We start from the raw sequence: 19,152 nt of genomic DNA, 5'->3' as shown, positions 1-19,152 counted from the left end.
TACGCAGACATATCTTTGTTGGTGGCATTCCATATGTCCTCCTCTGCTACAGTTCGCCACATCCGAGTATCATCCTATAGCTAGTCAGTATCTAGTAAGACGGTGGTCAAAGTGTCGTTCATATCATACACCCCCTTTTGGGTTCTCCACCTTGAGAACTTTGGCACCATAATCCGCGAGTATTTGTGTACAGAATGGACCCTTTCCTATGTAAGTGGCTTGGTCTGTGTGTTGTATCAGCAGACCTACAGCGAGAACACGCGTCAAATCCAAAATCCTAACTCCCGACAACGGACCAGTTGAAGGCACTGCAGTATGGTTTCGATGGATCTGACGGGAGCACCACAGGTGGGTCCGGCTTTTATGATATCGTACAGCCTGCAGAGCACCCATAACTGAGTGATGTTTTGACATCCTGATAACCAAATTTGTAAGTACAAAGTCGACCTATTTGAGGAATAAAGTACAAACATTTCAACCGTGAAATGGTGACTTTCAAGTGAAAGAAAACCCCGCACAGGGGACGATCAATTCCCCCGCTCATGACCGCGGTAATGTGAATTTGTATGCCGAATTGAAGGGCCGAAATTCACCGAATGCAATCAAATCTGAATGAAATTTGAGCAGAGATTTGCTGAAGAACATACATCGTTACCCATGGTTCTCAGCATGTTGTAGATAAATGCAAGATATCTAGTAAGACTTGGGAAGACCAAGGATGCGCTCTCCGATATAGTTCAAAATCATTTCTCGACTCACGGGGGCGATGCGAGGAATAAAAACTTCTCGAAGATATCGCTCAACGTGATACTCTTTCGCATAGCCCATCCCTCCATGGGCCAAAATGGCTCGTTCGCAAGCCTCAAATGCAGCCTCTGCAGCCAGATACTTTCCAGCGTTGGCATACTCACCGCCGGTGTATCCCTGGTCATATAGTCGAGCAGCCTGGTAGATCATCATTCGGGCTGCCTCCAGCTTCATCCAGCTGTCTGCTAAGGGGTGTTGGACACCCTGGTTCTGGCCAATCGGACGCCCAAATACATGTCTGTCTTTGGAATATAAGGATGCTCGACGCAACGCGGCGAATCCAAGACCAAGAGCTTCTGCGCCGATGAGAATTCTTTCGGCGTTCATTCCATGTAATATCATTCGAAACCCTTCATTTTCCTGACCCACACGATCTCTCAGTGGAACACACCAGTTGTCAAAGAACAGTGAATTAGTATCGACCGCTGCCCGACCCATCTTAGGGATCTCGGTGATCTGGACCTGGGGTACTTGTAGGTCGGTGTAGAAGAGCGAAAGACCCGAGGATGGCTTCTCCCGGTCGCGTGGGGCTGTACACACGAGAATGAGGATCTTCTCGGCCCTCTGAGCAGTAGATATCCAGACTTTCTGTCCCGACAGAAGATAATTGTGCCCTGATAGGCGTGCCGTGGCCTGCAACTGCAGCGTGTCCAGGCCAGTGTTGGGCTCTGTAACGCCAAAACACGCCCGTTGGCGACCCGCGATGAGTGGAACGAGCCAGCGTTCCTTCTGCTCTTCGGTGCCAAATTTGGCGATGGGCTCGAGGCCGAAGATATTCATGTGGATGGATGAGGCCCCGGTCATGCCTCCCCCGGACTCTGCAATAGTTTGCATCATCACTGCTGCTTCTGAGATTCCGAGCTCAGAGCCTCCATATCGCTGGGGTAAGCAAATTCCCAGCCAGCCCTGTTTTGCCAATGCTTCATAGAGCTCGGTCGGGAATTGATGCATCTCTTCTACACGCGCCCAGTACTCGTCAGGAAAATCCGAGCATATCCGAGCGATTGCTTCTCGGACTGTTTGCTGTGATTCGGACAGGTCAGGATCTTGACTTTGAAGGTATTCCGTCGCGCGCGCGTGGAATGGCGACTGGAATGTCGGCAGACACCGCGCCCGAAGGAATGGACGGACACCAATCTGTGGGTGTTAGCTGAGACCTTTGCCCTCTGCAACCTCACCTTACGCGTCTATAAATGCTTCCCATTGCGTGAGTAAATATGGTTATTTCCTATGCATGTACTCGTCGACTCGAGGTGATGTGTAAGACAGCCAAGGATGCAAAAGGTGTGAAACTGCTGTAGGTCAGCAACCTGGCGCCAGCCCCCGTTTCGGAGATTTCCTCCATCATTCGATGTGTATACCTCGTTCCCTCTCGGGCCTGACTTGACCTCGGCTCTCATTGATCTGCAATGCGGGGGGAGGGGCAGGTCTCTGCTGTATCTCCAAGTGTCCTCTTCCTTAACTCCCACAGGACTTGACGATGCAAATTGAATTGGACGCACTGATCGTCGGTGCTGGATTCCCAGGAATCTATCTCCTCCACTGATTGAGAAACCAGTTGAATCTCAAAGTGAAGACCATCGACGCTGGCTCTGACGTGGGCGGAACATGGCACTGGAATACTCATCCGGGCGCTCGAGTTGACTGCCCAGCTCCGGTATACAGCTTCAATATCGAGGAGGTTTGGAAAATCTGGAATTGGTCAGAACAATACCCAGCACAACAGGAACTGCAAGCATATTCTCGGCACGTTGATTGTACACTATCCGTTAGTAAGGACTGCATATTCAACTCAGGCGTCATTTCGGCAAAGTTTGAAGCATCGAAGTGGATCATACAAACAGACAATGGGAAGACACTGCGGGCCAAATATTTTATTCCGGCGGTCGGGTTTGCTTCGAAACAACATGTCCCACCCTGGAAAGGTATGAAGTCTTTCCGGGGTACAATTCACCACTCGGCCCACTGGCCCGAGGAAGTAGACGTGCGCGGAAAGCGTGTCGCGATCATAGGTACAGGCTCAACTGGAGTTCAAATTGTCCAGGAATGGGCCAAAGAGGCTTCCAAAACATACGTCTTTCAAAGAACCCCAAATCTTTGTCTACCGATGCATCAAAAAAAGCTCGACTGGATCGCTCAAGACAAGATGCTCGCTGAAACAGCGGAACTATTTTCCCGCTGCTGGGAGACCTCAGGAGGCCTAGCATATGAAGGGGTTTTTCAAATTATTCAACTGATTACTCGCCTGAGGAATGTGACAAGGCCTTGAATCAGCTTTATGACGAGGGCGGCTTCCGATATTGGGCTGGGGCATATATGGATCTACTCTTGAATTCCGAAAGAAATCGAGTGGCGTACGACGTCTGGGCTAAGAGAACCTGTGAACGCATCAATGACCCCATGAAAAGGAATCTACTGGCTCCTCTCAATCCACCGCATCCTTTTGGCACAAAGAGACCTTCCCTTGAGCAGGATTATTTTGAACAATTTAACAAGCCCAATGTCCATGTAATCGATACCAATACCCATCCCATTGTGGAAGTGACACCCTGCGGTCTTGTAACTACCGATGCAAAGCTTCACGAAGCTGATATCATTGCAATTGCCACTGGGTTTGATGCGAGCACCAGGAGCCTTGGAAGCATGGGAATTTGCGACACTGATGGAGTGAATCTTGGTGAACGCTGGCGCGAGGGCGTCTCAACTTTCCTGGGACTCACAGTTCCCGGTTTCCCTAATATATTTTTGCCATATTGTGCTCAGGCACCGACTCCGTTCACAAATGGGCCTGTTTTCATAGAATTTCAAGCAAACTTTATTAGGGATATGATAAAGAAGATGCAATCGGACGGCACTCAAGCAGTTGAACCTCACTCGGCCGCAGTGCAGGGCTGGCGAATTCAAATGGAAACAATATCTCAGATGACCTTGTTTCCTCAGACGAAATCGTGGTATACGGGTGCTAACATCCCCGGGAAACCTGTGGAGCTACTCTATCATTACGGTGGGATTCCTAGGTATCGCGATGCGTGCGAGGAAGCAATCCACCGTAAATTCCACGAATCCTTCAAATTTCATGTTTAGTAACCAGCACAATAAGGGTGCAATATTGCAAGTGTGACTAGGAATATTCTCTAATCCAGTTCTGGAAGATCTGGCCAAGTAATCCGGTATTTGCTAGAAAACCAACGATAAATTTGCGCTGCATGGCATAATGCCCCAAAGATTCTAAAGTTTGGAGCTGCTGTCTAACGAAAACAGATTTCTCCTCTGGCCCCTTTCACCCTCGGGGTCTGGGGATACGAAGCCGGTCTTTCCAATTGGCTCTTCTTCCATTGAAGACAAACGCAACAGGGTAGCTTGGTCGCTCTCATTCGCCAAAAATCGGTGGTTAGTATCAGCAATCCGGCCTACAATGTAAGCCCTCAAGGGGTTTCCATCCCGGGTGAATTCAATTGTGTATGTCTTTTTAAAGTTAGCCTATTGCACAGCCGGGCAACCTTGAACTATGATCTTGTTAAATCCACTGACCTCAATGATTGCTTTTCCTTCTGCCTCAAAGTCAACTGAGGGTGTCATGTCTACATTCAACAGACTCAATGATCTGTTATCTGGATAAAGTCTTCCTTTCTGGGGGGCTTGGGAAGAAAGACAGACTGCATGCTGATATGATAAAATACCACCATTTGCAAGAATTAGTCCGTTGCGGCTGCTCCTGTCACGTAATTGACGGGTCATTTCAGTGATGGCCTGGTAGTCCGGATTAGTGATAGCTATCAAAAGAGCAAGTAAGTAAGATGACTGCGTACATGCATAGAATAATTATTCCCAGCTCCGCCAAAAGATGTCAGACCTCCTAATAGAGAAAGCGGCTTCTGGGGCTCTATAATAGAAAGACCGAGGTGATGGCATGCGAGTTTGGGCACAATAGGGAAGCATCTAGAGGCTGTTAGATGTTTCCCGGAGGAAAGACATTGAAAAAAAATTACATACGAATAAAGATCATAGAGGTCTATATCATCCAAAGCTAGATGGCTTCTTTCAAGACAAATATCGAGCGACTTCGAGATTGCGGAACTCTCGAAGAAGTTGGGACGGTCCCAAACTAGAGGCTCACAGTGTCAGACATCTTCCCTATCGGATGAAAAGGCATAGACTCACAATTATCACGTTCGCTAAACCCGGCACCACCAAGAGGATATATCCACCTGTCGCTTGAAATTCCAAGTTGTGTGGCATATTCAGTTGAGGTCAAGATGCAAGCTGATGACAAGTTGACAGTATTGAATGCATTCATCAAAAGCGGATCTGTAAACAATGGGGTTAGAGAATCTCCTTGGCTCAAAATAGACAATCAATATGGAAAGGCCTACATGGAAAGCAAATCATGCGGTTCTTTTTGGATACAGTTCCGATAGAATCCGCAGTTTCAGGTTCCGTGCCGTAATTCCACGCATATTGATTTCGCGACGCGATTTGACTAAAGTAGGCGTATAGCTCTGCTGACTCTCGGTGATTGGCTTGAATTGTCTGTTTGCGATGCGCTCGGAATCCGTTTTCGTACAGTGGATAGACGTGGATTGGTGACCCCACAGCATGCAGTCCTGCAATATCTAGAAACCGTTAAGTCCACATATTATCTCTTAGGATAATTGGAAACTAACCTTTTCTGAGCCCTCTTGTGGTAGGAGAGAATACATCAGTCACATTCTCTGCCGGAGCTGACCACCCTGGAGGTGGCATCTTGCCATTTTTAACACATGCGGCCACTATTCTTTGATAAGTGAAATTTCAAGCAGAAGACGTGTATGCACGAACAAGAGGCCAACGCTTCACCACCAGTAAGAACTGCAACCTTTGTCTCTCCCTTCTCAATCCTCATAGCTGCTTCATCAAGTAGCTTCGCCGGCTGGTTACCCCCATGGTCACTGTACAATCGGTGTTGCGGGTTCACACCCAGTTCTTGAGACAAGAGGCCTGGCAAATCACGATAAGGCCAAGTCCATGTACGAACAACACTGATACTATCAATGCTATTTTGAAGAACTTGCGCAGTCTCGGCTGAGCTGGTTGCGTCGTTGATCGCCCCTTGGATGGCCTCGAGCATTAAAGTAGCCGGCTCTTTAGCATCTTCGACTTTTACTGACCGATTACGGATATCGGCCACGCCAATAATAATAGGAGGCATGTTGCAGTTGATTCAGCATACAAAATGCGGGGACAGAGATATTTAGAAGGAATACAGACTCATATTCTGGGGTAAAGGAGAGGAGTGAGACCTCGGCCCGAGCAAATGTGATCATATGCGGGAGGCCAATCAGTGCAGATGTCACTTTATGCACAAAGTCATTATCCTTTACTACAGCAGCTTGGCATTGGTCTACTGAATAGCTTTGCTTGTCTGTTTGAACATATTTCATTGAAGATAGCAAACTAGGGGTCATAATGCCTTCTTTGTGCCTATAAGACGTCATAGATGCGAAGGAACCCATTTAGGCTCTGTCTTCTTAGCGAAAGCCTCAACGCCAATCTTAAAATTATCTCCTGCGACTAATCGATTGACATATTCATGTCGCGTTCGGGAAGTGGCGTGTTCAACACTTGGATTTTCCCACGCCTCACGCAAGCCTTGACGCGTAACAATGATTCCATCTGGCGAAAAGCTCGCTATTTGGGCCGCAAGTTTCAGGCACTCGTCAACGACGGACTCTGATTCCTGAGTCACCCGGTTAATCAGTTGATAGTCCAGCGCTTCTTGAGCTGTCAACTTCCGACCGGTCATAGCAATTTCGGAGGCGAGCTGAAGGCCAACAATGCGCATCAGCCGAGGCAGGCCGCCGGCAGCTGCGTATAATCCTACCGCGACCTCAGGCAGCCCAAACTGAGCTTTGGGTGATGCAACCACCATGTCACTAGATGTGTAAGCACAAGTCAGAAGGATATATAGTTGAACATACCAATTGAGACATATTTCAAACCCTCCTCCTAGTGCAAATCCGTTTACTGCAGCAATAACAGGCTTCTTTCCCTTTCGTTGGCTAAGGCCCATGAAGCCAGTTGGAGGATGGTTCATCACTGCCAGCTGGGCTGCAGTCTTGGGACCACGGCGAGAATTACTCTGCTCAGCCAAGTCTTGTCCAGCACAGAATGCTTTGTCGCCCGTGCCTGTAACTATTGCGACCAGTAGAGTGGGCTCATCGTCAAACCAGGAGAATATGCCATGGCCTTCCCAATGCGCTTCGGCGGGTAGAGAATTTCGTTGTTTCTCCCGATCGATGGTTACGAGAAGTACCTTGGGAGCTGGGAAAGACAATCGAAAATGCTTGGTCGCAGGAGGCTGGGAATGAAGACTGTCAGACATGATGTAACGTGGAACGGTGAAGGAGAAGAGTTCATGAACAGGTATAGCGCCTAGGGGAGTTTGCGGGGGTGTGGGGAAAGCTATGAAGTGTGCTTTAGCAAGCTCTCAAGTCATAATCCATGAATAAAATGGCATTTATACCATCCACTGGTTGACTATCACTTTATGCTGGGGTGAGGGGGAGGCCAAGGTACCTCGGAAGCTCGGCTAACCACGCAACGTATATAGGAGCATTTTTGATTTCACAAGTTCAGACTCAAAGTAAGCTATTACCATGGCGCAATCTTATGTTCTTGGAGTGGGCATGACCCAGTTTCTGAAGCCTCGTCGCACCCGTGAATGTGAGAACACTTATAGTCGCTCACTGTAATTGTAACTGACTGCGGCTCTTTTCTCTGTTCTATTCAGACCCCGAGCTTGGCTATGAAGCAGCAGTCAAGGCACTGACCGATGCCCATATCACTTACGATGATGTGCAAACCGGCGTTGCCTGTTACTGCTACGGGGACACGACTTCAGGACAGCGGATTATGTACCAGCTAGGTATGACCGGCATCCCCATCTATAATACCAATAATGCGTGTGCGACCGGCTCTACTGGCTTGCACCTTGCGCGGACTTTGGTGAAAGGGGGTGTAGTTGACTGCGTGCTCGTGGTCGGCTTTGAGCAGATGCGCCCGGGGTCTATCAAAAGTGTATGGGATGACCGACCGAGCCCGTTGGGGCCATCGACAACACTGATGGAGGATAATTACGGGAAACATTCGAGCCCTAGGAATGCACAGTATTTTGGTAATGCAGGGCAGGAATATATGGATAAGTATGCTGCCCAAAGAGCCAAATCACACGTGTTGTACTCACGATGGGTATAGATATGGCGCCAAAGCACAGGACTTCGGTGAAATTGCTCGGATTTCGCATGAGCATTCACAACGGAATCCATATGCTCAATTCCGAACTCCATACTCTTTGGATCAGATCCTGGACCCCAAGACCCAGATATATGGACCTTTGACGAAGCTCCAATGTTCCCCAACAAGCGACGGAGCAGCAGCAGCAGTCATTGTATCGCAACGATTTCTAGATGCGCGACCTCACCTCAAGTCACAGGCAATACTGATGGCTGGTCAGCAGTTGATGACAGACGGACCCGAGGTATATTCCCGAAGCGCAATCGATCTTGTTGGGTTCAATATGTCGCGGCAAGCCGCACAGCTGGCGATGCAGGAAGCCGGCGTGAAAGCAAAAGATGTCAAGGTCTGCGAGCTTCATGATTGCTTCTCCACCAACGAGCTTCTTCTACTTGATGCGCTTGGCTTTTCGGAACCAGGGAAAGCCCATGAGATGGTTCGGCGAGGAGATATCACCTACGGTGGCCGCGGCCCAGTGATCAATCCATCTGGAGGCTTGATATCCAAAGGCCATCCTCTGGGGGCCACAGGCCTTGCTCAGTGTGCAGAACTCACCTGGCAGTTGCGCGGATGGGTAAACAATCGATTGGTCCCTGGGACGGATGTCGCGTTGCAGCATAACCTCGGACTGGGAGGAGCTGTGGTTGTGACAATCTATAAACGAGCTGATGGAAAGGCGAGCAAGGCAATTTCAAGTGAGGAAATTAGCAAGGTTTCAGGGCTGGGGTATAACCCTGCCGTGGAAGCTCGATACATCACCCCCGAAGATGGCGAACGTGTACGTAGCAAAACAAAAAGCCTTGACTATCCGCTTCTCGATACGACAGAAAAGCTCAAAGCCCGCATATGATTGCACATGGGCACGAGGAACTCGACTCTGTTTGTCCTGTTTCTAAATTAAGGATCAAGTATGTTTCTGCAAGCCCGACATGGTCTGTGGGGGTGCCCAGAAATTGATATGTATATATTGAAATAGGAGTCATATGCTTGATTTTTTTGAAACCTTCCTGAAGCCAATATGGGTGGATCTCGATCAGGCCATGGTAGCGCAAATTGAGCGAATATCGTTTGTAAGATGCAAATATGTACACGGTTCTGGATCAGGTATATATCGCAACCGATTCCACCGAGAGATCCTAAATTCTTAACACACTACTCTTTTTATAATCATCTTCCCAACATGCCACAGCCACCATCAGGTCACACAGTTGAACACAAAGCGAGATATGGTTCTATATCACAGATTGGCAAATCTGATGTCAGACTTTTGCGCGGTGAAACTCGAAATCAAATCCATTAGCGCTGGGGACAGAACATCGTAGGTCTGCAAGCCAACAGCTTTGAATTTGTCTCTCACTGCGTCCATTTGGTTGGGATGAGAGCCTTGCTCAATGATCGAAGACACGAAACCTGCAAATTGTGGTTCCTGCCACCCCTTTTCTTCGGACAACTCGACGTGAACAAAGTCGAGTCCATTGAAAGGGTGGTCTTTCTCAATGCGGCCAAAGAGGTGGACCCCACAGTCCTTGCAGGCATTGCGCTGGATTGTAGCGTCTTTGTCCACAATAAAAAGCTTGGATGCATTCGCAGTGACGAAGAGAGCGTCTCGTGGAACCACGCCCACAACGGAAAAGAGAGCGCCCTTGGGTTTCCAGCACTTAGAGCAGCCACAGGCATGGTTGTGGGCTACATTGCTCTTCAATGTGACTTCCACCTGGTCTGAAGCGCAGCGACAGTGGAGCTTCCCACCGGAGAAGCTACTGGAGCCGGGTGTGATGCCCTTGTCGATAAGCGGGTGAAGTGAGGGTGCCATTGTGATAGTATTATGAGTATTGATTCTACCAAGGTCCTCCAGACAAGAGCGATATATTTATAGGCATAACATCCGGAGTCCCCTCATCTCCTCATGAGGGGTGGCCCGAAGCGGCTTGGCCGAATGATCGGAATCAAGTACATACTGTGGAGACTGATAGGGAAGCCTTCCGACGTTCAACCGGACGTGATTTGCGGAGAGATCTCAAAGGAGAATTAACTTCCCGGGATCTATACCGGGCTGCAAAAAGGAGACGAGAGGTCTGAGGGGTTTCTCCAATACTTAATAAATTTTTTTATAATGTGGGGAAGTTGGTCCAGATCCAAATCCACATTGGAAAGAAAATGCGGAAAGACCAAAGACCAAAGATGAAATATCAACGAAAAGATGTAGAAGACCAGAAGACTAAAGATCTGAAGTACAAAAGATGAGTCCTTGTGAAGTCACTGTGATAGTGGACAAGGCTGAAAACCGGATGACAAAGATCTTCGCAGATATCCCCCACCTGACACTCCAAACTTCCCCGATCGCATGGGCTTCTCTTTACTGAGAACATTCCTCATATTGCTCTTCTTTTTCCAGTACGTATTTCCTCCATGACCCGAACTTCCCCCCCGTGGGGTGTGACGTCATCGAAGCGGCGCGAACGGTTCAGGTACAGTTGAAGGACCCGTGGGCGACAACTCCAGCTGAAACATATCTCCTGCGTTAGAGGGTGTATCGTGGCTATCGCACACGAAGAGAGCTTCGCGGATTTGGTTTATCGGCTTCAACACGATGGGCGGAGGTAAGGCTCTGAAATACTGGCCCGTTACAACTCTGATTTTGTTTTGCCCGTAGGCATTTCGCGAAGCCCAGTGGCACCGACTTCATCAACCCGCAAATACTCGAGTCGCGTCCGCAGATGAGGGTTTCAACCAAGCGCGACGAAATTGGCAACGAGCGGTCAGTGTCGCTAAACGAGCTGGCGGCGATGATGACCGTGTTTCGGGGTCTCCGTCCACCAGATCCCGGTCCACCCACATTGACGAGATTTCACCGAGGGCAACCGCTAAGACGATGGATTTGAGATATTTCCTGGAAATGGTGGATCTCAAACATCGACATGGGAGTAATTTGCGCTCATATCACAACTATTGGCAGAATTCGCCATCCAACCAAAATTTCTTCTACTGGCTCGACTATGGCGAAGGAAAGAATTTGGAACTGGAGCAATGCCCACGAGAGAGGCTTGAGAAACAGCAAGTTCGCTATCTCACCCGCGAGCAACGTATGAATTACCTAGTCACGGTGGACGATGCTGGGTTGTTCCGGTGGGCCAAAAGCAACGAGCTAGTGTGGACAAATAGCACACGCTTCAAAGACAGCCTTGAGGGGATCGTAGCAATGGAACATGATGCACCAGAATTTATTGGAAACCAAACCACCGCGGAATTTGCATCTATCTCAAGCTCTTCCTCATCGCCATCATCTTTGTCATCTTCTACAAAGAGCATTGGCAGTGTGTTGTCCAACGAGGAGACCAAACCTTTCACCAAGGAGGAGTACAAGGCTGCGAAAGTGATGAAGAAAGTCCTTCATGCAACCCCAACTACTGCATTCAAGCGAATGGTCGGCCGGTCCACCGAAAAAGAAAACATGTGGATTTTCGTAAGTCTCCCGCGCATGAATTTTGATTTTTTTTGGCTATTTTTTGACACCCCACCAGGTCGCAGACAGTTCTTTTCGCTTATACATTGGAATAAAAAAATCAGGAGCCTTTCAGCATTCCTCATTTCTAAGAGGTGCTCGCATCGCCGCAGCTGGAATGATCAAGGTAAAACACGGCCAAATACGTAGTTTGGCACCGCTGAGGTATGTTCCATAAAGTCACATGTCTCATAGATGAGAGGAATATTCACTGATATTGTATTGATATAATCAGCGGGCATTATAGACCCCCAGCCGCCAACTTTCGGGCATTCCATCATGCCCTTCAACAACAAGGGGTGGATATGTCACACGTCTCTATGAGCAAGTCCTATATGATGCTCGCTGGAATTGAAGGTTACACTAAAACAAAACGAAAATTCCGCGCAATTCACGGGAAATTGGACCAGCATGAACCAGCCGTCTCTAAGCCTCCCGAATGAAGGCCGAAAGAGCAATATATCAATTTGAAAGGATAGTTCAGCATCGAAGTGAACATATCAGGATTAGCATTCTGCTGCAGCCCTGCGTTAGTCTCTGTTGTAAACAAAGGGCAAATGAATATGGCGGGCAAGGAGTTTCATCGGGTTGGTCAAATGGGCGGCTCAATGACCTGTAATAGAGTTTGTAACAGGCATTATAAGTAATCTTTTTGGCTTCGACATCTACAACAAGTATGAATGTTTCCAATTCTCTCGGATTTGTGTGAATTTAAGAGAGTCCTGGTCTTAAATTGAGCTTTACTGTTCCTTAATTAAAAGTGTATACAGACTAGTTTCGATAATATGAACGTACAGCTAATTATTGATATCAATTGTACGTGGGTACACCACGCAAAACCGACATATTTGATGCGTCTTCACTTCCTGTGCGCCTCGGTGCCTTCGGCTGGAAGTCCTTGAGTCCTCTGCTGTTTGTCATCCCAAAACTAAGCCAGCCAGTCTACATTGGGATCTTACGAAGCGATTCGAGCAGCAGTCTGTAGTTGAAGTAATGACTTAAACTAATTCATGTCGGCGGTCAGCACCAACATGTGGAATATATATTCGAAACATCATGGTGAAACAGGTCATTTTGTGGTTTGCTTTTTCACCAATATCCGGCGCTTCCTAGGAAATGATCACCGATCACCCCGTGTATTTTAGGACGCATGTGATGAATGAAAGGTTTTGTAAGCAAGATGCTCCAAATTTGAAGCACTGTCTTTTTGGATAATCGATACACCAATTACGTTCTTGATTTGCGATTTGTGAAATGTGATATAAGAAACCCGGCCAAGAAAAGGAGGCGTGCAGATTCCCATCACGTTTGGGATATACAATTTACGTCATATGTGTCACTATTGTAGTAATATTAATTGGTGAACAGAATCATTTTGGTAAGTATTATCGGCACTTTCGCAGATCGAGATGAGCGTGGCTACATGATCATATAGCTGCTTGACCACTTTACAGAAATAAACAATAATGAATCAAACAGAAAAGGCATACAGACATACAAATCGAGAGTCTATGGAGCCGCCTAGTAGTGTGACGTATACAGCAATGAAGCAAGTCGTGCTCCACATGTGAGGGATGGGTTAACGTGAAGGGATCAATCAACATGGATACAGTCAGTAGTCAGTGCAACAGAATATTAACTGCTACCTGAGACAATGCGAAACAACTCTGAAAATCGAAATTTAGGTCAGGGTCCTTGTGGGGTGCCAGCGTTCTTGATCAATTTTGGTCCACCGATTCGGCAAAATTCTTAAAATTGAGTCACTCCACATGCATTCTGACGCTGGTATACCTTGTTCATAATAGTGAAAGAAGAGATTTCATTAAGTGGCCAATGTAAATAACGCATAGGGGATTGTCAGCATATAAAGATAAAATCCAGCCCTAGTTCGAAAAATCTTTCAACAAAAGAGTAACATCCAGCAATCACTATGAATCTCCGTCTTCTAGCTCTTGCACTTGCGGGTGTAGCAACTGCAGGCCCAGTTGCTTTCCAACAACGCCAATGTATGATTCATGGCCTCTTCATACTGAACCACTACTGACATTGCAATTTCACTACTTCAGTATCTGGTGGAAACGAACTCCGTGATGGCTCTTGCAAACCAATAACCTTTATTTTTGCCCGTGCTAGCACTGAGCCAGGGCTGATGGTACATTTCCGATGAGTCCTCTGTGGTGAAAAATATCTAAGTTTTTATGAAGGGTATCTCAACTGGCCCCGCTGTTTGTAATGATCTCAAAATGGCCAAACCGGGTCAAGTTGCCTGTCAGGGTGTTGGTCCAGCCTATACAGCTGATCTTCCATCTAATGCCCTTCCTGGGAATACCTCTCCCGCGGCTATTGATGAAGCTGAGGGTCTTTTTAAAGAAGCGGTCCAGAAGTGCCCCAATACAACAATTCTTGCCGGTGGATATAGGTGTGTGACCCATCCTGTTTGTTTCCCTTCCAAACCAGAAATTACTGTCTTACAAATGGTTCAAACTTAGTCAAGGTACCGCCGTTATGGACGACTCCATTTCTAAGCTTCCAGAGAATATCAAGGACAAAATCAAGGGTGTTGTGCTCTTTGGGTACACCCGCAACGCGCAGGAGCATGGTCAGATTGCCAATTTTCCAAAGGAAAGAACAAAGATATATTGCGCTGTTGGGGATATGGTCTGCGATGGCACGCTGATCATCACCGCCGCGCATTTCTCTTATGTTGCCAACACTGGGGATGCTAGCAAGTTCTTGCTATCAAGCCTGTGAGCCCCCTTTCTCGCTGGGACAGATTTGGTGCTTGGTGGCCTTTGAGACGGCTAAAGTAAGCATTTGGTAGAGTTGAAATTCCTCCCAAGCAAGGCCTCTGAATATTATACATGCGAAATATCTATCCACTCACCTACTCCGCAATTGGCTCCAAAGACTGTGGTGATAGTGATTTTTTATTATTCTACAGATTTTAATTCAACATTATCTCTCTATCTCGTCATGATCTCTACCAGGCCATCTCATGCTTGATCCCATACAGATTCGTGCATAGCTTCGGGTGGTCTGCATTTTTACCTGGTTCAGGGACTAGTGATATGCCCTTAGAGCCGTGGTGAGTTTCTCTTGATAAATTTGACGTAAAGTATGCATCGTATTGTTGCTTGGAATTGAATCATTGTTTCCATCGGTGTAAGGTATGTCCAGAGCAAGCAACATTATGATTTATTTTTCACACCTTCCTCTTCGATAAGATGTCGGCTATGACCGAGTGGGCCGGTTTTCGTCCTCCAAGTTTAGTAGCGAGGTGAATATGAAATAAAAATCATCCCCATCAAAAGTATACAATGTTCGTACTCTATCTCAGCTCTATGCCCGGATGAAACACATGGTGGGAAGCTTGTGAGATTGAATGAAAAGCCACGGTATCGAAGCCCCAGCATTTGGTCACTTCCGAGGAAGCCATGCGATCAAGGGATGAATGATCATCCTTGCCCTCAGCCATGGACATATTCAACAGAACAGCGTAGGCAAATCGCTGCATATTCATGCAAGGGCCGAAGCACACACACCGCCCAGTCCTGACTGACTTCCCTAAAGACATCCTTTTCTCAATCATCTCGTCCGCTGGTTTTCCCATAACGACAAGTCCAAAGACAGGGCAGCTCGAATTTCTCTGGGGTTTAACTCGATGGCGACAGCACGTCATGTCCTCGTTTTCGGTGCAACAGGGGATGTGGGCTCTGCGGCTGCACTTCAGGCTCACGAGCAAAGGGCAAATGTTTTCCTAGCCGTGCGGGACGTTGAAAAAACTATTCCAAAACTGAACCACATCGCTTTTAAAAAGGTCCAAGCAGATCTCACAGATCCCAAGACAGTCAAGGCTGCTGTGACTCAGACTGGCGCCAAAGTGGTCTTCATTTATGCTGTATTCGGGGCTACCGACGGCATGCGACTAAGCCTTCTGGCACTCAAAGAAGCCGGCGTCGAATTTGTGGTGTTGTTGAGTAGCTTCACCATTGAAGACAATCCTCGGCAGGTGACACCCACCGACTTCATTGCTTGGCACCACGCACAGGTAGAAATCTCACTGGAGGATATATTTGGGGTCGAAAATTCTACCGCCATCCGACCAGCCTATTTCGCAAGCAACATATTTCAGCAAAAACATGGCGTCATGAAGGGCTTAGTCGAGATTCCAAACCCTGAGGCCGAATTTGACTGGATCTCCCCATCGGATGTCGGACGAGTGTGTGGCACTATACTTGCCCAAGGTACTACACAGCATATCGTAGGTCTGGTTGGGGCGGAGAAAATGTCGTTAAAGGACGCTGTTGCAGTGATTAGTAGAACTTTGGGAAAAAAAATTGAGGTCAAGAAAATCGAGACAGACCAAGCTCTGCAGAACATTGTGAGCATAGGGGTTCCGCCTCCTGTGGCTACTTGGATGATACATGATGTTATGCACAAAGCAGGTGCAGCTTTCCGTGCCACTGGCTTTGAGGAAGCTGTTGGAAATGTTCGAAAGTACACTGAGAAGCACCCGCTCAAATTTCAGCAGTGGGTGGAAGAAAACAGAACTCAGTTTCAATGATGAGACATGTTGTACACAGATCATCCACTGACGTAAAAATTGAGAAAGACAAAAGGTCATTGGTCTCATACTCGAAACACATTAATTTACTTTGAATTGGAGCCAAGCATCCGTAGACCGTAGACCATAAGACAAAGCTCCTTGAAATGAAGATAGTATCCGGCCTTTTCATGAATTGAGCGCGATTAAAGAGCTCTTCTTATTGATAGTAACAAACTTTTTCCTGTTGAAATACCGCATGGGTAACTATTCATAGCAGTGGTATACCCGCCCAAGTCCATAGACATGTTCATCGTGTGCTAGATTGTAGTCGATAGCAAAAGTGACCAATGAACAAAAATGGCATTCTTGTAAATGAATGGTAATTGAAAAATAATTTTGTTAGTATCAGCTAATCCTCGGAACTAGACTCGTCTGATACCTGTTATGTGAACTATTTTTTTTGCCACCTTTAATTGATCAACCTCTTTGTCCTGGTATGTTAAATTTTAGATAGCTTAGACTAGGGCTTGGTACTCGATATTATGAAAGCCTAATTGTTTGCAATCATGGTGGTCTTTTTTATTTTACGAAGAAAAAAAAACAGAAAGAGAAAAAAGAAGCCTTATCATTACACTGCAATGGAACTGGAACATACAAAAGTAAGTCAAAATAATTTGGACGTGTAAAGTGTAGAGTAAGTTGACATTATTCTCGTAATCTCCAAGAACCTAAAAGTGAGCATCAGTAACTGCGAATAGCCTTGCCAATGCCCCTCTTATATTTGTATCTACTTCCCAGCGAGCAATGAGTGCTAAAAGTGGAGTGGATTTCAACTGTAAGTACGATGCGCCCCTAATCAAGTGGCGATTCATACAGTAGTCGTTGTCTCCGCGTTCGCAAATTGAGTACTGTGGTAATCTGTAGGACACACCTGCCTTCTAGTCCTAGGCGTAGTGGTCGAGTAAGAAGCCGTGTCAGCGCTGGAAGTCGCAGTCCTGAAAGTCATACTTAGGAACATACTCGCAAGACCTGCTCTCTCCCCAGGGCGCTCATATCGGCCTTGTCAGCTGGGTGCCGCGTTTGGAAAACAGAGACGGAGAAGTAAGATGAGTGACAGGGGTAATGGTATTCACGTCGGTATATAAGAATGGTCTTAAAGCATTGAAACATTTTTGCCCCTGATAAATTCACCTGGATCATCCGGCCAACAGTGGAGCAACTGAGGCATTGAATCACCCTATTAATACTAGAGCATGCTTGCAGCATCCTGTAAGTTGGTGTGAACTACTAGTTGGCTCCGTGTTGATTGTGGCTCCACTATGGTTATTGCCACGCCAGTACAGAGTAATGGATCATTTACTTCGGACAAGACTCCTTGCATGAGAACAGGGAATGATTGGGACTGACAACGGATGGAATAAACGGCATCTGATTAACATTGCGTTCTTCTCCTTACCCTCACCATCAATATGCTCTCCATTATTCCCGTCACCCTCCTCATCCTCACCTCCTACCTCGTATACCGCGATGTTATTTACCCCTACTTCCTCTCTCCATTAGCATCTATTCCCAACGCACACATAACATCCCCACTCTCCGGGCGCTGGATCGACCACAAACGCAGTACAGGCACGGACGTCCTCACCATCTACGACTTGCACCAAAAGCACGGCCCCATCGTCCGTCTTGGCCCAAAGGAGCTGAGCGTTAATTCTCTCCATGGTCTGAGGATAATTTACACGGGCGCGTTCGAGAAACATAGATTCTACCAAGACGCCTTCGTCAATTTCCACACCGAGAACATGGTCGGCATGGTGCACAATGCGCCACATGCGCATCAAAAGTGCATGCTGACCAAAACTTACTCAAAGTCATTTCTCCAGGCATCTGGTGATCTGCGCACGATTTCAAAGGTTATTCTGTGGGACCGCCTGATGCCTATACTCAAGCAGGCTGGGGAGAAAGGAGAGGTGTTGAATGTGCTGCCGCTCTTCCAGGCTGTTGGGATGGACTTTATCTCCTCTTTCCTGTTTGGGTTGAGGCCAGGAACCAGATACTTGCTTCGTATTCCCGAGTGGAAGGTGTGGCTTGGGGAATATGAAAAGTTCAAATATTTGAGTCGGCACGACCGGTATATGGGATTCATTGAAAATTGGTGCATGGGGCTTTGCAAGCGAATGGAGGCACATGAAAATTTGGATGTTTGCAGAGATGAAGAGAAACTGCCCCTCACGAATCCAATAGTGTACAATCAGCTGCGCCAGAGCCTCCTCGCTGAGGAAGAACATGATCCGCGTCCGCTGAACCTAGCAATTGCGTCTGAACTGCTGGACCATCTGGTTGCAGGCCATGAGACGACAGGCATCACCTTCACGTACATGATGTGGGAGCTGTCACAGCATCCGGAGCTTCAAGTAGAGCTGCAAAAGGAACTACTCACCTTATCTCCGTCCCTCAAATACCAAGAAGCAGACGGAGAGAAGCCTCTTCCCTCCCCTTCCGCGATCGACGCCCTCCCCTTGCTGGACGCCGTGGTTCGCGAGACACTCCGTATTCACTCCCCTGCCCCAGCCCAACTTCCCCGCGTTACCCCAAATACGAAAAATGGAACTTCCTTGCACGGGTACGACCACATCCCCGGCGATGTGATGGTCAGTTCAACCGCCTATTCTCTCCACCGCATCAGCGAGGTCTACCCGCGGCCGCTGGAATGGCTGCCCCAAAGATGGCTGGAACCAGGCGACAAAATCCACGACATGAGACGGTTGTTCTGGCCATTCGGGAGCGGCGGACGCATGTGTTTGGGGAGCAATTTTGCGTTGCAAGGTATGCCTCATATTTATGGTTTCGGAGCAGAGACTAATGGAGCAGTGATCAAATTGGTAATGGCGGCTATATACTCGAATTACACGACAGCGATTGTAGACGATGAGGACATCGAGCAGGAATTCGCGTTTATCGCGCTGCCGCGCGGGCGAAATCTGACGTTGAGATTCATCCCGGTCGGATAAGATAAGGCTTAGGT

At 47.5% G+C, this 19,152-nt stretch overlaps 10 protein-coding genes across 10 annotated transcripts; 6 read left to right on the top strand and 4 right to left on the bottom strand.

Moving 5' to 3' along the window:
* Positions 1-693: 693 nt before the first annotated feature.
* On the bottom strand, positions 694-2,011 carry N7508_000024 (acyl-CoA dehydrogenase family protein; the record flags this gene model as incomplete). The annotated part of the gene is made up of 2 exons (XM_058458109.1): positions 694-1,944; positions 1,991-2,011. 2 exons carry the CDS (start codon positions 2,009-2,011, stop codon positions 694-696), a joined length of 1,272 nt encoding a protein of 423 aa, XP_058324331.1.
* Positions 2,012-2,287: 276 nt separating this feature from the next.
* Positions 2,288-3,891, top strand: N7508_000023 (flavin-containing monooxygenase; the record flags this gene model as incomplete). The annotated part of the gene is made up of 3 exons (XM_058458108.1): positions 2,288-2,314; positions 2,366-3,022; positions 3,058-3,891. The coding sequence occupies 3 exons, from the start codon at positions 2,288-2,290 to the stop codon at positions 3,889-3,891; spliced, it is 1,518 nt and encodes a 505-aa protein (XP_058324330.1).
* A 144-nt stretch (positions 3,892-4,035) lies between these two features.
* Positions 4,036-5,995, bottom strand: N7508_000022 (uncharacterized protein; the record flags this gene model as incomplete). The annotated part of the gene is made up of 8 exons (XM_058458107.1): positions 4,036-4,272; positions 4,339-4,557; positions 4,617-4,746; positions 4,801-4,912; positions 4,969-5,115; positions 5,181-5,420; positions 5,472-5,576; positions 5,626-5,995. 8 exons carry the CDS (start codon positions 5,993-5,995, stop codon positions 4,036-4,038), a joined length of 1,560 nt encoding a protein of 519 aa, XP_058324329.1.
* A 282-nt stretch (positions 5,996-6,277) lies between these two features.
* On the bottom strand, positions 6,278-7,168 carry N7508_000021 (enoyl-CoA hydratase/isomerase family protein; the record flags this gene model as incomplete). Its single annotated transcript, XM_058458106.1, has 2 exons — positions 6,278-6,719; positions 6,765-7,168. 2 exons carry the CDS (start codon positions 7,166-7,168, stop codon positions 6,278-6,280), a joined length of 846 nt encoding a protein of 281 aa, XP_058324328.1.
* A 274-nt stretch (positions 7,169-7,442) lies between these two features.
* On the top strand, positions 7,443-8,929 carry N7508_000020 (uncharacterized protein; the record flags this gene model as incomplete). Its single annotated transcript, XM_058458105.1, has 3 exons — positions 7,443-7,509; positions 7,577-7,988; positions 8,041-8,929. The coding sequence occupies 3 exons, from the start codon at positions 7,443-7,445 to the stop codon at positions 8,927-8,929; spliced, it is 1,368 nt and encodes a 455-aa protein (XP_058324327.1).
* A 387-nt stretch (positions 8,930-9,316) lies between these two features.
* Positions 9,317-9,892, bottom strand: N7508_000019 (uncharacterized protein; the record flags this gene model as incomplete). The annotated part of the gene is made up of 1 exon (XM_058458104.1): positions 9,317-9,892. The coding sequence occupies one exon, from the start codon at positions 9,890-9,892 to the stop codon at positions 9,317-9,319; it is 576 nt and encodes a 191-aa protein (XP_058324326.1).
* Positions 9,893-10,488: 596 nt separating this feature from the next.
* On the top strand, positions 10,489-12,024 carry N7508_000018 (IQ calmodulin-binding motif protein; the record flags this gene model as incomplete). Its single annotated transcript, XM_058458103.1, has 5 exons — positions 10,489-10,547; positions 10,607-10,679; positions 10,733-11,542; positions 11,601-11,746; positions 11,829-12,024. 5 exons carry the CDS (start codon positions 10,489-10,491, stop codon positions 12,022-12,024), a joined length of 1,284 nt encoding a protein of 427 aa, XP_058324325.1.
* Positions 12,025-13,511: 1,487 nt separating this feature from the next.
* On the top strand, positions 13,512-14,332 carry N7508_000017 (cutinase family protein; the record flags this gene model as incomplete). The annotated part of the gene is made up of 4 exons (XM_058458102.1): positions 13,512-13,587; positions 13,648-13,733; positions 13,786-14,000; positions 14,071-14,332. The coding sequence occupies 4 exons, from the start codon at positions 13,512-13,514 to the stop codon at positions 14,330-14,332; spliced, it is 639 nt and encodes a 212-aa protein (XP_058324324.1).
* Positions 14,333-15,242: 910 nt separating this feature from the next.
* On the top strand, positions 15,243-16,145 carry N7508_000016 (NmrA-like family protein; the record flags this gene model as incomplete). Its single annotated transcript, XM_058458101.1, has 1 exon — positions 15,243-16,145. One exon carries the CDS (start codon positions 15,243-15,245, stop codon positions 16,143-16,145), a length of 903 nt encoding a protein of 300 aa, XP_058324323.1.
* A 1,451-nt stretch (positions 16,146-17,596) lies between these two features.
* N7508_000015 (cytochrome P450) lies at positions 17,597-19,138 on the top strand (the record flags this gene model as incomplete). The annotated part of the gene is made up of 1 exon (XM_058458100.1): positions 17,597-19,138. One exon carries the CDS (start codon positions 17,597-17,599, stop codon positions 19,136-19,138), a length of 1,542 nt encoding a protein of 513 aa, XP_058324322.1.
* Positions 19,139-19,152: the final 14 nt, after the last annotated feature.

Source organism: Penicillium antarcticum (assembly GCF_028974205.1).
Source record: "Penicillium antarcticum strain IBT 31339 chromosome Unknown utg000001l_segment0_segment0, whole genome shotgun sequence".
NCBI classification, from domain to species: Eukaryota; Fungi; Ascomycota; class Eurotiomycetes; order Eurotiales; family Aspergillaceae; genus Penicillium; species Penicillium antarcticum.
Note: the sequence above shows the minus strand (reverse complement) of the source record. Positions and strands in the feature narration are given on the sequence as shown.